The sequence below is a fragment of the Numida meleagris genome, chromosome 3, assembly GCF_002078875.1.
Source record: "Numida meleagris isolate 19003 breed g44 Domestic line chromosome 3, NumMel1.0, whole genome shotgun sequence".
Taxonomy (NCBI): Eukaryota; Metazoa; Chordata; class Aves; order Galliformes; family Numididae; genus Numida; species Numida meleagris.
Genome location: NC_034411.1, coordinates 4,652,524 through 4,667,060, shown reverse-complemented (window position 1 = coordinate 4,667,060; position 14,537 = coordinate 4,652,524). Strand labels below are relative to the sequence as shown.

At 44.1% G+C, this 14,537-nt stretch overlaps 1 protein-coding gene across 12 annotated transcripts in view; it reads right to left on the bottom strand.

Annotated features, from left to right (window-relative positions):
- The window catches only part of MACROD2 (MACRO domain containing 2), an 847,154-nt gene extending 832,623 nt beyond the window's left edge, over nt 1-14,531 (bottom strand). For all 12 annotated transcript variants that reach the window (XM_021389946.1, XM_021389947.1, XM_021389948.1 and 9 more), the window contains exons 1-2: nt 14,324-14,531; nt 10,266-10,382 (exon numbers count right to left, since the gene is read on the bottom strand). In XM_021389946.1, coding sequence (XP_021245621.1) covers nt 10,266-10,382; nt 14,324-14,369 — 163 coding nt within the window. In that variant the 5' untranslated portion in view covers nt 14,370-14,531. The remainder of the gene's footprint in view (nt 1-10,265; nt 10,383-14,323) is intronic.

Genomic DNA, 14,537 nt, shown 5'->3' with positions numbered 1-14,537 from the left:
TGCCATATAAATTTCCCACACCATTGCTAAGCAACAGACTCCCTGGTTGAGCACTACTGCCTTTTGTAATACTTAGTGAGGAGGCTGGACACACAAAGTTACTAGCAGCAAACTACCAAACTCCTGCTGAACTGCCAGCAAACATTTCATGCAACCAGCGATCTGGTTTTCTAGTACTGGGATACAGATAGGTATGTTTTTATGCAAGTACAAAACAGTGACTTCTACATGAAGATGTTAAACTTGGGTCACACTTACCATGAAACATTTCTCCACCCAAGAGGAGAAGGAGAGAAAAAAATAATTAATTTGCTATCCTGAGAAACAACAGGAGTTCAATCCAAACAGCAAGGTACAGAATTAAGTCTTGTAAGCATTTGACGGGGACTCTGTCAACAACCATTAGGGCTGACAGTCATACTCATTTGCTTTCAGGGGTTCAAAAATAGGATGCAATACAAACTCACTAACAGGAGCAACGTTTTTAGCTTTCTCTTGTTCTGCATGTTTATCTGAAATGAAATAAATTAGAAAAGGGAGGCTAGGGGGGAGGGAAACACCAAACATCAAAGCACTGGAATACTGCAGAATAAGTCATTACAGGCATGAAGTGGTTAACACCACCTTATTCTGTCTGGATTTAGTTATCAGCAATACATCTAAAATTTTAGATCTCTGCTAGCAATAAAAGAGAATGGGAAAAAAAAAAAACAGCTTTTACTTCTTTAAATGTAACTGATCCTTGATCCCAGGGTCATGGAATCATTTGAGTTGGAAGGGACCTTCAAAGGTCATCTAGCCCAACCTCCTGCACTGAACAGGGACACCCACAGCTCCATCAGTGCTCAGAGCCCCGTCCAGCCTGACCTTGGCTGTCTGCAGGGACGGGGCACCACCGCCTCTCTGGGCAACCTGTGCCAGTGCTTCACCACTCTTAGTATGGAAAAAACTCTTCCTTATATCCAGTCTAAGTTTCCTCTCTTTCAGTTTGAAACCATTTCCTCTTCCTTCTTACAGCCTGTTCTGATACTGACAGGCTGCTCCCATGTCTCCCAAAGCCTTCCCTTCTCCAGGCTGCACAGCCCAGCTCTCAGCCTGTCCTCGCAGGGAGGTGTTCCATCCCTGGGATCATTTTTGTGGCCCTCCTCTGGACATGCTCCAGCAGGTCCATGTCTCTCCTGTACTGAGCACTCCACATCTGGACGCAGTGCTCCAGGTGAGGTCTCACAGCACAGAGCAGAGGGGCAGAATCCCCTCCCTTGCCCTGCTGACATAGTTGTGCCATGTCACTTCGCTGTCTTTCAGGAGCCTTAGCACAGCTCCCAGGAGGATCTGTTCCATGACCTTCCTTGGCACAGAGGTGATGCTGACTGGTCAGTAGTTCCCTGGCTCATTCTACCAACATTTAGCACTAAGGTTTTCTTTTAGTTAACTGAGATTTATTAAATATTCCCACAAAAGGATACCAATACAACACACAATATGTTTATCTGAGAACTTAATCCTATGATGTCTTTTTCTAAGCAGTTCCTTATTCACACAAAGGACAGTACCAAACACACAGAAACGAATCCAACACAGGCTGAACTTGAACTAAAAGTTTTTCAATTGCTGCACAAATATGACAGGCAACTTATACCACCTTTACAGACTACCCCCATCAGTACACAGGAGGCTATTAAAAGACCCAATTGTCATAGAAAAGCCTCTGTCAGGAAAGTCAGAAGCAGACACGGCAGGTAAAGGTTTTAAAGCAAAGCAGATGGGTGAATGGTTCTATACTCTCTTCAGGTCTGCATTATGGATGGACTCAGTCTTTTGTGGACAGGTTTCCTCTCAGTAAACTATAAAATAGTATTTTCTGACTCAGAGCTTCATCACAAACTCCTCAAGATGCTATTAGTGCAAACGTGCTTGTACAGAGCTACTCCCACCTGCAAAAATAAATGTGTTGACTGTATCAGCATGAGGCTGAGAGCTTGCATTTCAGAGGATGTGCATTCTACAACACTCTGTCCCTATGAACAGCTGGAAACTTGGGGAAAGGCCCTTTGCCACCCTCCCTTCCACACAGAAGCATGAAAACAGCTGCCAGCCTCAGTACCCTTGCCGTGTGCTTCCCCTCTTCCCATTTACATAAGAAATAGAGCCACACAGAATCATGATTTCAGTGGTCTTAAAACTGTACAAAGTAAAAGTTTAAAAATAAAATGGACTGTCCAAGCCTGCTCTCCAGCACCGGAAAGCATTTTCTGTGCATTGTAGTAAACATCTGTATACAGGGTTGATGAATTCAGTGCCAACTGGATTTTGTGATGGTACATCAGCTAGGCGTCAGCTCACAGAGAAAACCACGTACCACTTCATGTGGGAAGCATCATAACAGCTTGCTCAAACATGAATTGGTTGTTAGAGATGTTTCTGAGTGGTGAGCAAGTTGGCTCTGCTGAACTGAGCAGTTTGGCTCTAGTGAACCGAAAAAGGGATGTTAAGCTTATCTTGTTTCCAGTGATTAGCTTTTTAACACACATGTAATCATGTGTTTAATTGTGCGTGGAGTAAATGCAGCTATGCATGAAAGTTGGCTAATAGCATCCAAACAGCAAGCTCAATGAGTTTGAAGTGTATCAGTGACACCTCTAACTTATCAAGGAAGTTTGAGAACCACAAAGATACTAATGTACTTCCAGATCCTGCTGCAAACCTCCCACATCCAAAGAACAGCAGTTGGCAGGCTGAGCCTGTGCAAGCACTAATTGTTGTTGGCCCCAGGCAGCAAAGCCTCACTGAGACAATAGTTCAGTGTCTTCATAAATGTCTGTCACAACTAAGCTATGGTGAAGTGAGGCAAGCAACATCGGTCTTTGCTCTCTTACTGCCTAATTAAAAAGAAGCTCCCAGTCTTCCGAAGGAGGACAGCAGCTTGTCCTTGTCCTCCTGCTTGAAGGTATCTGAAAGCCATGCAACCGGTCAACAGAGCATCATCAGGTCTACACCAGTACCCTTGTCACGGCTTACAATTCAACAGCTTGATCCTGGCCTCAAGCTAGTCATAAACATGTTTTTTTCCCCTCAGGCTGGCACATTAGCTCACATCTGTCTGTGAAAGACTGTGAGGACACAATATACCATCCACCCTAAATCACAGATTAAGGCTTGAGCCAAACTACCGTACTAAGAAAAACTAGGTGACTTATCGAAACTCTCTTCACAGAGGAAGAAATTAACTTGGAGATTTGATCTCACAATCTGCCTTGCTCAAAAGGGAGCTCATCCTCTATACACAAAAATTGGAAGAAATATCCAATGAGGAGAAAAAAAAAATAGGTATATACATAAACAGAAATCACTGGAAACCAAGACCCATGACCTATTATTCCTCCACCCATATACATTCAAAGCTGTCATTCAAGAAGATACTATTCTTTCCCTTTGTAGACTTGAATATGAGGCAAGTCAGTCACTGGATAAAACCCAGGCTGGAACTTCAAAAACCCTACATTTTCAGCAGTTTCTGAGGAACAACACATACTGCCTTACAGACAGCACCACTGCTGATAAAGTCATCCTTCCCTGCCATCCACGCAAGCCTACCTGCTGACAATGCACAGCATCATCTGTGCTTTGATTCTGGCTCAAACTTCCTTAGGGACCTCTGCACTCAGCTGCATACAATGTTCAGCAGCTACAAAAAACATCTGATTCTCTTATTGCAAGGGATGGAGGCTTGAGAATTATTAATTGTGTCAAGACTCAAGTTAGGAGCACTTCAACATTAGACATTTTTCTCCTGGCTAACCCATGTTAAATTTCATATCATATCTTCACCACTATGGCTCTCAAAAGAGAGACTTCAAGCTCGCAGAGCTTCAGTAAGGATTCCAATTTATTTTTGATAGCAGCATCCTTTCCCATGGAAAGCTACAGTTAGCACATCAAAATATAAGGGGTTCTCCCAGCTGCATACAGAAGCATCACAAAATGACAACTGTATCAAGAGCCTGTGGAAGCTTAATGCCATGTGGATATTAACGTGGTAAAAAATAAATTACAGAACAACAGCTTAAGAAGTCATCATCTTAATCAAAGTCAAGTGATTTACCATCTTAGAGAATTAGCCATACTGAATTATGTGTCCTTAATATACATATAAGCAGAGCTGACTTCTTGCTTTTTAAATAACCATCTCTTACAGTTGCCGAAGGCAAGATTTTTCTTTGAAGAAAACTAACACAGGCGTTACTGCTCTGACAGCTAATCCATCCTATAAAGGTTATATCTCTGCTGCTCACCAGGGAACTACAAGGTCAATTGAATACACATTGGTTCTTTCAGTTCATCACAGGTTTTCCGTCCGCTATACCAAACATACTGTTTGAGTTTCTTGTCTATTTCTGTCAGGTATATCACCAACTAAATAGGAATACTTGTCACTAAGAGCGAACCAATCCTCCCCAAAAATAGCTATTTCTCACCTTACCTTCAAACTTGCTCACAAAGATATTCTCTCCATCTCTACGCATCGTAAAGCTGTCTTTGGAAAAAAGAATGCCCAAAGTGTATGCTTAGAAAGATAGAAAGATATGGAGAGTCAGCAAATGGCAAGATCAGCTTTGCATCACTCTGCAGTTTTGTACTCTCAGGGCACACCATACAGTTCCCTGTTCTTCCCTATTGCTCCAGAATCATCCCTTGTGATAAACAACCAGGCATAATCCACCCTGCTTATGTCAGACCATGGGCATACATGCTCCCGGAAATCTTTACAATAACTATAATTATTTTTCAGTTATATTAATTATTAATAAAGTAACTAAAATCATTAATACCTAATAAGCTGCAAACATGGTTTTCCTGTTGCTGCCGCTCCAGCCATACACTTCATATAAATCTGCTCACTTACTTTCTGTGCAAGTAGCTACATGCAAAGGAAGGAATTCCACAGATAAACTACTTCAATATCATCATCTTCACAGAAGCCACAGATGTTAGTATTTTAGCAGAGTTCAACCAGCAGTCAATAAGCAGTAACCCCCACATGCACGTAAGTGACAGCTTTCTAACCAAACACACCACAGTGTCTCCTGAAGACTCTGCTGTAAGATGCTCGGTATGAGTAACCGAGCTGTAATCCAATGTTCAAAAAAATAAAAACAAAACCAAATAGAGCACTAAGATTAGGCAATGCTGAATTTCATAATCCACAGCTACAACTAATAGCAGGAGATCCTGAACTGGAGCGTGCAAGTTTTGCAGGCAAGCTCAACTGAAAATCTTCTCTACTGCCAACTTAAACCAGCGTCAGCAGCAAAAGTACAGTTTCCACTGACTGACAGATAGCAAGCATCACATGGAGCTCAGATGTCCCAACTGACTTCCATCCCTGTCATTCAGGTAGAAATCTGTTCTAAAGACAGTTGATGGACTTGTTTTCTTGGTAGGGGGTGGTCTTGAAGCGTGCTAGTTGCACAGAGCTATTACAGTCAGAGAAACCCTCGGTTGTGGAGCAGCTTTCAGAGATCTTTCACGTTCTCATAAAACCATTTCTTTTTCTGTATAACCCACTGAAGATAATGAATAATTTTGCAAGATGCTGTTTCTCACTTGTAGACTTCTGGTAGATTCCCACTGTAGCTTACTTTCCAGAGGCTGTTTGACAACTTGTATAAAGAACAGCCATACCTTGATTCATGGCTCCCGCAGGACAGACACTTGCATCATAAACAGGAGAAGCTCTGAAGCACCCAGTATGATTGGTGATTAGTTGGAAATATCAAGAAACGATGGTCAATAGAGTTTAATATGATCATACATTTTCTTTTCAACATTAAGCATTGAGGGGCTTATACAGACAGATACTTTGTCTCTCTAATCTTGTCATCTCTCTGAATATTTAGAAATCTACAGATTTCTAGCACAAAGATGCTTTTATTAAAGCTAAGCCTCATAAATATACATAAAACTTTCAGTGCTAAAGTAGATTAATTCCGGCACATTTTGAACCATATCATTTTCTAAAAATAAAGCACATTAAGAAAATTCAGAAGCAGCCGAAACATCTAATTGCCTAAGACTCGCTGAAACAAAAAAAATACGGCAGGCCTTTCATGACACTTAAACAAACAAGAAGTCTCAAGAGCTGCTGAATCTTTCCTTTCTGACTTCATCTAATAAAAAATAGCTACTCTTAGGAAAAGTCTTTAAATCACCGCCTGAATTTGCTATTTCCTCTGCACCACTGGTATGCCAATGAAGCCCACAGACCTTGACAGCCCAGCAGGACTGTCAGATGCTGTGAACTGGCTATAAATCCACTTACTGAATGGAAATGCAACAAAGCATTATCTACTATTAGTACACACAACTCAGCAGCAGCAGATTTCCCAAATCCCCGATTTTCTGAAAAGCTTTCATGGAAAAGTTTTTTTTGAAGTTTCTTCCAAAGTTCCCCCACCGAACCATAAAGACATCTTCAGGAATAACCGTGTACCCAAGAGTAAGTCACTATATTCAACTCCAAAAGATTTTTAGTTCTTCTTCTACATCATGGTTCTTTATTCACCAACCATAACAAAACAGAAGTTATCATTACTGTACAGGCCAAGTATGTAGCATAAGGTGGTATATAACAAACAGCACTGAAATTGAGGTATTGAAAATCCAGAGCTTCAGTAAACAAGTCCATTATTTGCAAGCTGTCAGGAAGAAACTCTGCTTCCAAGTACGTAACAGAGCAGATGAGATGTGTCTGGCTTTGGTATAGCTGGAGAACGAGATGTGGGAGGAAGGATGGATTACAGTACATACAGACTACCTTGCCCTGCATGACAGGGTCATTCTTAGTTCCTAACTTGATAGTTTCTCTTTTTCTTAATGGGGTTAAAACAAACAAAAAAGTTTTGTCATTTATGAAACATCCTTAAGAGGAAGAGATTGTTTCCTTTCCTACCATCTGCTCTGAGATCAGTAATGTCAGTGTAAGGAGGATGGACAGTTATGGTGCCCTGAGCTCTACCTTCCCAGCCCGGCCAGTTACTTGCCAAAACCCAGAGACACTGCTAATGTAGTCCTTCCAGAAACACACACGCATGAGAGCTTGCTTCCCTCTGTTCAGATCGGTGGACACTAGTTTTATGTCTGCATTCCACATCACTCCTCTTCCCCACCTAAATCAAAAAGCATCAGAAGCACTGGCCAAGTTCCCTGTCAAAAATATATGCCAACTTAATTTCTTATGGCTAGTCCAGACGCACACCCCCATAAGGAGACCTTGAAAAATTTAGGATTTTTGGTTCAGTCAGGAAGGAGTAAAACAGACTCAACTACACGCAGCTGCTTTCAGCTTCCAGTTAAACATTTCTGCTATTACAAGAAGTTTTTCACTTAAGAAAAAGTCATTCTCATCTGCCCTTCAGATCTCCTTCACTTCGTTCCCCAGAATTCTTTTCGTTGTTATGCATCCCTCAATTGTTGTGATTTCTTAAGATTTCCAGACTTGCCGAAACTCACCTCAAGATCCACTTACTGCAAGCATTACAGGTTTGATTGTACCTTCAGGATTTAGTTCCAAATACCACTTCACACAGGAAGGTGGAGGAGGAATGGGGGCAGAAACACTTCCCTCCACAAACCAAAGCACGTTCTCCAGACTTCTCAATAAAAACCACGCAGATCATGGCAGTGAGGCTGGTTCCTTCCCAGCAGGAAGTTTTTTCATCATTTCAGTTTCAGCAGTTCCAAAGACTTTAATAATCTCCCGTTAAACTGGCATATAACAGAAACGTGCATAACTGCCATCTCAAAATGTTCTCCAGCAAGACTTTCACATTTAAAAATCAGTACCATAAAGCCTTTGCGTCGTTCACACGAGGATTTCCCCAATAAAAAGTCAGTACAAGAATTTGTGCAGTACTGAACACCTTTCATTTCCAGTTTGGTGAACCTGTGAGTACTAGGCCTGTCCCTGAGGCTCTCCCCTTCCCCTACAGCTCCTTACTCCGGCAGAAGATTGATCACACCTGCTTCAGTCTATTGGTTCTTGGTTCCTGTCTTGAAGTCTCCTCATCGCTCTTTCTGAACAGCCACTCCACACTTTACTAATCAATCTGTCATTTATTCACAGTAGACAGTGTTTGAAGTAAATAGTAGAAAACTTTTTCCACGTTCCTCATCAGTTGCTGTCTCGGCTTGGCAAGCGTACACATTTATTATTTCTTTTTATTTCTTTTCCTTCAGACCTCTTTAGTTTGCCACTGCAAGAAGTAACCTTTCACCTGAAGAAAATAGCAGAGCTTGGGCATGGCATTCTCAAGTCATCACTGATTTCAGCACACAGAGCTTCATCCACCCTCTCATACTCTCGATACCTTCAGAGTTGGGTTGATGTTTAAAGGGAACAGAGTTTGAAACAGATACAGTAACAGTCTCATTAACATAGAGATTTCTTTAACTGCACTGATCAGCTGAAAGGTGGAAACGTTTTGCTAACCTAGCCTTCCACAAGCTCACTATTCCACATGACTTATTTACAACAAAGATATCTAGAAAAAAAACCAAGAGACTAAGGGTATTTTCTCCTGAAAACATTATAACAAAAACTTTGAGTAGCAGAGAAGAAAAAAAAGAAAATGTTTCTGCACAACTTTTGCCTTCCAGCATTTTTTGCAGTGTACTGGGTACTAACAGAGATTGCAAGAGTATCTACAGGGAAATAAATTCACCATTGCTATGATTCAGTACCCCCACATTAGACACTGACATTTTGCGTATGTGAGGTGTAACAGCAATCACAGCATAAATCCACACCTTGTCACATTCAGCAGCCCGTGTAACATGAGATCCAGCAGTTTCATAAGTTACACCTGAGAGACGTTGGAATAAAAACAAGGTTTAGGCTAGGAAGGATAAGAAGTCTCCCAGTTAAGCTAATGGACAGACTGCTTATTCCCATGTGTCACAGACCTAAACGAACTTCGGAGAAGTCATGTAATCTCTTGATTTTTTTTTTTTATTATTATTATTATTTTTTTTTTTTTACACAGTCCTTGTTTCACAGATAAACAAGCTTCCTGATGTTACAAAGATATCAAGGACCTAGCACAAAGGAACAAAGACCTATGGATACTGCTGTAACAGGACTATGTCAGAATTTAAAAACTAAGCAACTTTTCACATGTATTTTTACTTTGGAAGTCACTAGAAATGCTTTTAGGAGGGAAAAAAAGACTGTTACAACTTGCCCAGTTTCTTTAAAACAGATTATGCATTTCAGGCCTCAGCTCACATGGAGTGTTATTATAAAGGGTATGGCCACCTGTAGTCACAAGACCACTCCGCATTCTTGTTTACACCAGCCAGTAGTAGCCCTCAGCGGTTACAAAAGAGTCAGCAATCTAGTCCTGTATCTGCAGCAGTAAGAAAACTGCAAGAGAGAATACTTTACATTTCATAGTTAGATCCCAAGAAACAGCTCCAATAAAATACAGAAAGCAAAGAGGAGAGGGAAACCAGAGCAGGAAGTCCCTCTTCTTTTACACACACATGAGTAAAGGAGAACTAGGAAAAAAAAAAATGAGACACTGTAACAGAACTGAATTCTTATCAGCCTAGACCTCAAATATCTTATCTATGTTAGCAAGTGAGATTCACGTTTCTAGATAGCTTTCACTGCAAGTATTTGGACAACCCTCCTGGCCATCATGATAACACTGCAAACACTAAGAGAAGAAAAGTCCATCCAGGCCAGGCTGATGCTCCTCAGCCCAAGAAAGGAGGTAGGATTATGAGTAAGAAACGTTGTTCTCAAGAGAGGCTTCAAATCCCATCTTGTCTTGTTTCTGGATTTTCAGTAGCCACCACAACTCGTGCACTCCCCCATTGCTTTGCAGCAACCTACAAGAACAACACTATTTTGCCCAGATTCCCCACACCATTACGCTAAGTTTTCCAGACAAAGTTCATTAGGCCTGGTCGAGTGTCCGGAAAGTAAAAACAGAGGCAGAGAGTAGCTACTTTATGTATCTAAGGGTATCGCTGTTATTATGTCTGTGTGGGCCAGTACTTGCAGAATCAGTAAAAACCAGCAAGCGCTTTTTTGTTATTTTATGCCACCCACCCCAGTGAAGCACTCCTGACCCTACTTAAGGCTGCCACTGTTACTAACAACGAGGATTCTAAGTCTTGCTGCTCTTAAAAGTAACTGAGAAAACAGAAAAGGCTGAGTAAACAAAATAATTTATTAAGTAAGATTCTCCCATTTTACTTACCATCACTCTCATTCTTGCTTCTCATTTCTTCCATCCATGTTGGAATATCTTTCAGTGGAACATAGTCCCTTAAGTACTCTTTGCGTCTTTCTTCCAAGGTCATCTTCAGCAAACGTTCTGTTTAGGGGGGAAAAAAAAATAAATAAAAGTTCTGCAAGCTTTCATATGTTCTTGTACATTGGCCAAGTAGTGACCAATTCAGCGTCCTTGAGGCAACCAAACGCTGTTTGAAAGAAATAAGCATGGGTGATTTGATGAGTTACAAATAATAGGAACTGAACACAGTGTATTTAGAACCACTGCCTGCACCTATTTCTGGATATCCCAGTTCAGCAAAAAAAGAAATGCCTCCTCACTGCTCTCTCAGCTGTACAGATTTCCTCTCCCCATCACTACAGCACCTCCTCTTCCAGTCACTTGAACTCAACATCAGAGATCTAACAGCAGGTTCATTAAGTAGGGAATTGTTCTTTTATAGAGTTTCCACGTATCAGAATATATTCTTTAGGTTCCCCGTGTTCATAAACCAGTTTAAAAACAAACAGACCCACCAGACTGGAACATCAAAATTGATGTATTTTTGCTGGAATACATGAAACTTGTTTCAGTAAAGAAAGACCGGGGAGAATGATACAAAATTAACAGTGTCAATACACTACAAAAAAAAAGAAATCAACAAAAGCAAATGTTACATCACTTTCTAGATGGCTGCAGTGATAAGAAAGGTGTTTTTGTTTGGTGGTTTTGTTCTGCAAACAATATAACTCTCAGCATGAGAAATCCGCCGTCATTTGCTTTAACCATATCCAGCAGCGTTTAATTCCATTTTGGGCCAAAATCAGCAGTTCCAGAAAATACTATAGGCTACCTGTTGGTCAACCAAGGGTAAGCAAAATAAACCCCTAAGCTGGGCTGACAAACCAGCTGAGCACACACCAATTGCTAGGCAAGCCCGCTGAGCATTGGCTAAACAGGTTTCTAAAGGCAGTCCAGAACCAGCATGACCTGAATCTGTTGGACTGGAAGCGCTGTGAAACAGAACCCGGGTTTGAAATGAGCAGCCTGGGTTAAGACTTAGAGTTTTCTATTTGAGCATTGGTATGACAAGCTTAGTTACCTCACTGAAGTGCATACAGGAGGTTTTCTTCTGAGAAACAGCCACAGCACCTTTTTCTAGGCGCTTAGTGAAAAGTGAAGCCACACAGGTGGCACAGTTAGGACAGATGCTGCCAACTTCACTCTTCTTCAGCCTTGGCTGTAAGAGCACTAAAGCAAGAAAAGTACCCCAGCAACCTGGGCTGGACACCAGGTTCTTGCAGGCACATCCCCTTCTTCTTCACCCCACCAAGCAGGATGGGCTCCCTCAGAAGTAGTGAAATACACTTCTAATGCTCTCTGCTAGCTTTGTGCAGGACGCGTCCTTCCATGTAGAGGAGGGGGAAAATGTAAAGCACGTCAGGACTCCCATTGGCTAACCAAGCTCCTGGCCACATCCCACCAGCAACGCTGCACTACCATTACCACACTAACACCTTCCCTTGACACGTTGTCAGCACTAAGTGCTCTTTGATGACTGAAGAGGTTTTAGAGACATAAGGAAAGCTAAGATCCATATCATGAACGGACACAGAGATGGTATTTTCTTACCGACTTGAAGGAGCAGCACAGGAGTTGAACAGAAGCCACCTCTCAGGCTCAAACTCTCAAGAAAATCACTTGCACTGTACTAGGGTGTTCCCCTCCCCTTCAAAATAACTTTTCTAATTTCACACAGTGTAATCAGTACAGTCTAAAATACCAGAGGCAGGCTTTGAGCACAGACTCCCTTATCAAAACAAATATATTTTGATGTTTCAACAGTGTGACTTCTCCTTCAGTCAACAAAAATATTTCTATCGCGTTATTCCGGCTTGGTATCTTAATTGGATACTTACATGTACAAAAAGTACAACTAATGTGATTAGAATCACCAATTATGCATTGCAAATACACACTTAGCTCTACTGCTTGATCTTCGAGTACACTGAGTATTTAATGTGTCTGATAGAAGTACTGCAGGAAGGCAAACCTGAATGTGAGAGGGAAACAGAGTGTGTTTGCGAGTGTCAAGCCATAGGACCAACTAGCACAGAAGGCCTGGCTGTCTTTTGCTGAAGATGACACAGAGCCATTTCCCTGCCCTTAAAACAGCAAGCTTTCCCTCTGTAGGAAGGGTGCGTAGAGCTTCAGTCTTGCAAGTTGCCAGAGAGAATTTCAGCCAAGGTTCAGCTGCAACACAGGCCTCCCATAAGATGCTTCCAGCACCTTTAGCTGCAAGTGCTGTTGCCCACGTTGCCTGCTGACATGCTTTACAAGCTCACGGGCAGACCAGTCTCACGATGCAAGACTGACATTAACACCAGTGCTGCTCTTTCTGCTTCAGTGGACTCCAAACAAGATCCAGCCTAGGAGAAAGTGAACCAATCCTCAGTTATTAAGAAAGTAATTAAGGAAAGCCAGGTAATTGTCAGTGGGTTGCAAGTCAGTATTCAGTAGTCTGTTTTTTGGTGTGCTTTTTGTTTTTTTTTTAAAAGAAGAACGAAGCCCTCCAGAATATAAAAGGCTGAGAATGATCCATCATCAAAGCTCCATGGGAGAAGCAGAACGAGGAGCCTTGTCAGCTCTGTGGGAGCCAGGAGCATGCAGGAATGGCAGAGACAGGCCTAGCAGAATGCTTGCTTTCACAGACAGCCTGGCTAGAAGTTGGGATGCTGTAGTTTTGCTCCCTAGCCAAGAGAACGCTCGACAAGAACAGCCACACGGGGCTGCAAGCTAGAGAGCAGCAGCAGCAACAACGCAGCAGCATTTTCTCCATTCCTCGCGTGAAGGGCTCAGGGCCGACCCCACAAACACAATGCCAAGGAGCAGTTACTGGAGCAGAAGACTGGCAAGTGCTGTTCAGCCTCACTATGCGAGGAGAGGCCGCGTCCCGGCGCTCAGACACACGCCTCGCTGGGCAGAGCACCCTCAACAGCAGCTGAGCTGCAGCGAGCGTTCAGCAACATCTCCATACCCCACACATCACTGTGCCGGTGAGCGTAACCACCTCTTTTCTGCTCAGGAAAAGAAAAACTTCAAAGCTTGGTAGACATAGGATGTCTGGAAGGAACGTTACTTCTAAGACAGCTTGGCAAGAAGACGGGCAATGAAACTCCCTGCCCTGGGGATGGGTGTGAATGCAGCAGCTAACCTGTGCAGCCATGAACTTATCTGCAGCTCTTGCACCTTTCTCCTCACTCTTGCCCACAGGATTGCTCCCCGCAGGATGCACTCTATCTGGTGAGGGGCTGTCTGCCTTTGGACTTGCAGTACACACCCAGCGGCAGCGATGAGGGGAGAAGAGAACTCATAACAGGACCTGCGAGCGGGCTTTAGTTTTCCTCCCTCTCCAGTACGTTCCTGGGCACAGGGCTCCCACCAGCCCCTGGCAATACCCCGCCTGGCTGCCAAGGTTTCTCCGTCGGTATTTACTCTGCTTTCGTAGGGTCGACAGGCGGACACCCATAAGCCAAGGTCAGCGCACAGCGCCTGTCCCACGCCTTCAGCGGGCGGCCAGCTCCGGAGCCTGACACCGGGTTTGAAGAGACGCGGAGGGAAGGGGGAAGAGCGACGAGCCCTTCAAGAAGGGAGGAACATTTCTCACCGGTGCCTTACCCGCGCTGTAACCCAAGTACCTCACACCGGCCGACCAGCCCCGGGGCAGCACGCGGCCGGTGCCCACGAGCCGTTCCATTCCCACACACACACACACGGAGCCCGCGCAGACGAACGTGGGACGGGAGCGCCCAGCTCCCGTCCTGACGGAGCTCCCGGCCGCGAGGCGCCCGCAGTGCCCGGCTCCAGCCCGCGCCGCGCGGCCCCTGCGGCGGAGGGAAGGAGCGGCGGGAACGGGCTCGCGGGGCCCCCCCCAGCCGCAGCCCGCCCGCGGGAGGCGGCCCCGGCACCAGAGAGCGCGCAGGCCGCGGCGGGAGCCCGTCCCGGGATGGGGCGGCCCCGCGAAGGGAGGGCGGCGGCAGTACCTTTCTCCTCCCTCCAGAGCTTTTTCCGCTTGTTGCCGGGGTACATGGTGCTGTGGCTGGCGGCGGCTTTCAGCTGCAGGTTCCCCAGGCTCACGGGGGGGTGTAGGGGACGCCGAGCCTCAGCGACCGCCGCCGCGCGCGCGCTGCTCCCCGGCTCCGCGCCCGCCCGGCTCCGCGCGGCGCCCGTCAGCTGGGTCACGCCTCGCTCTAACCC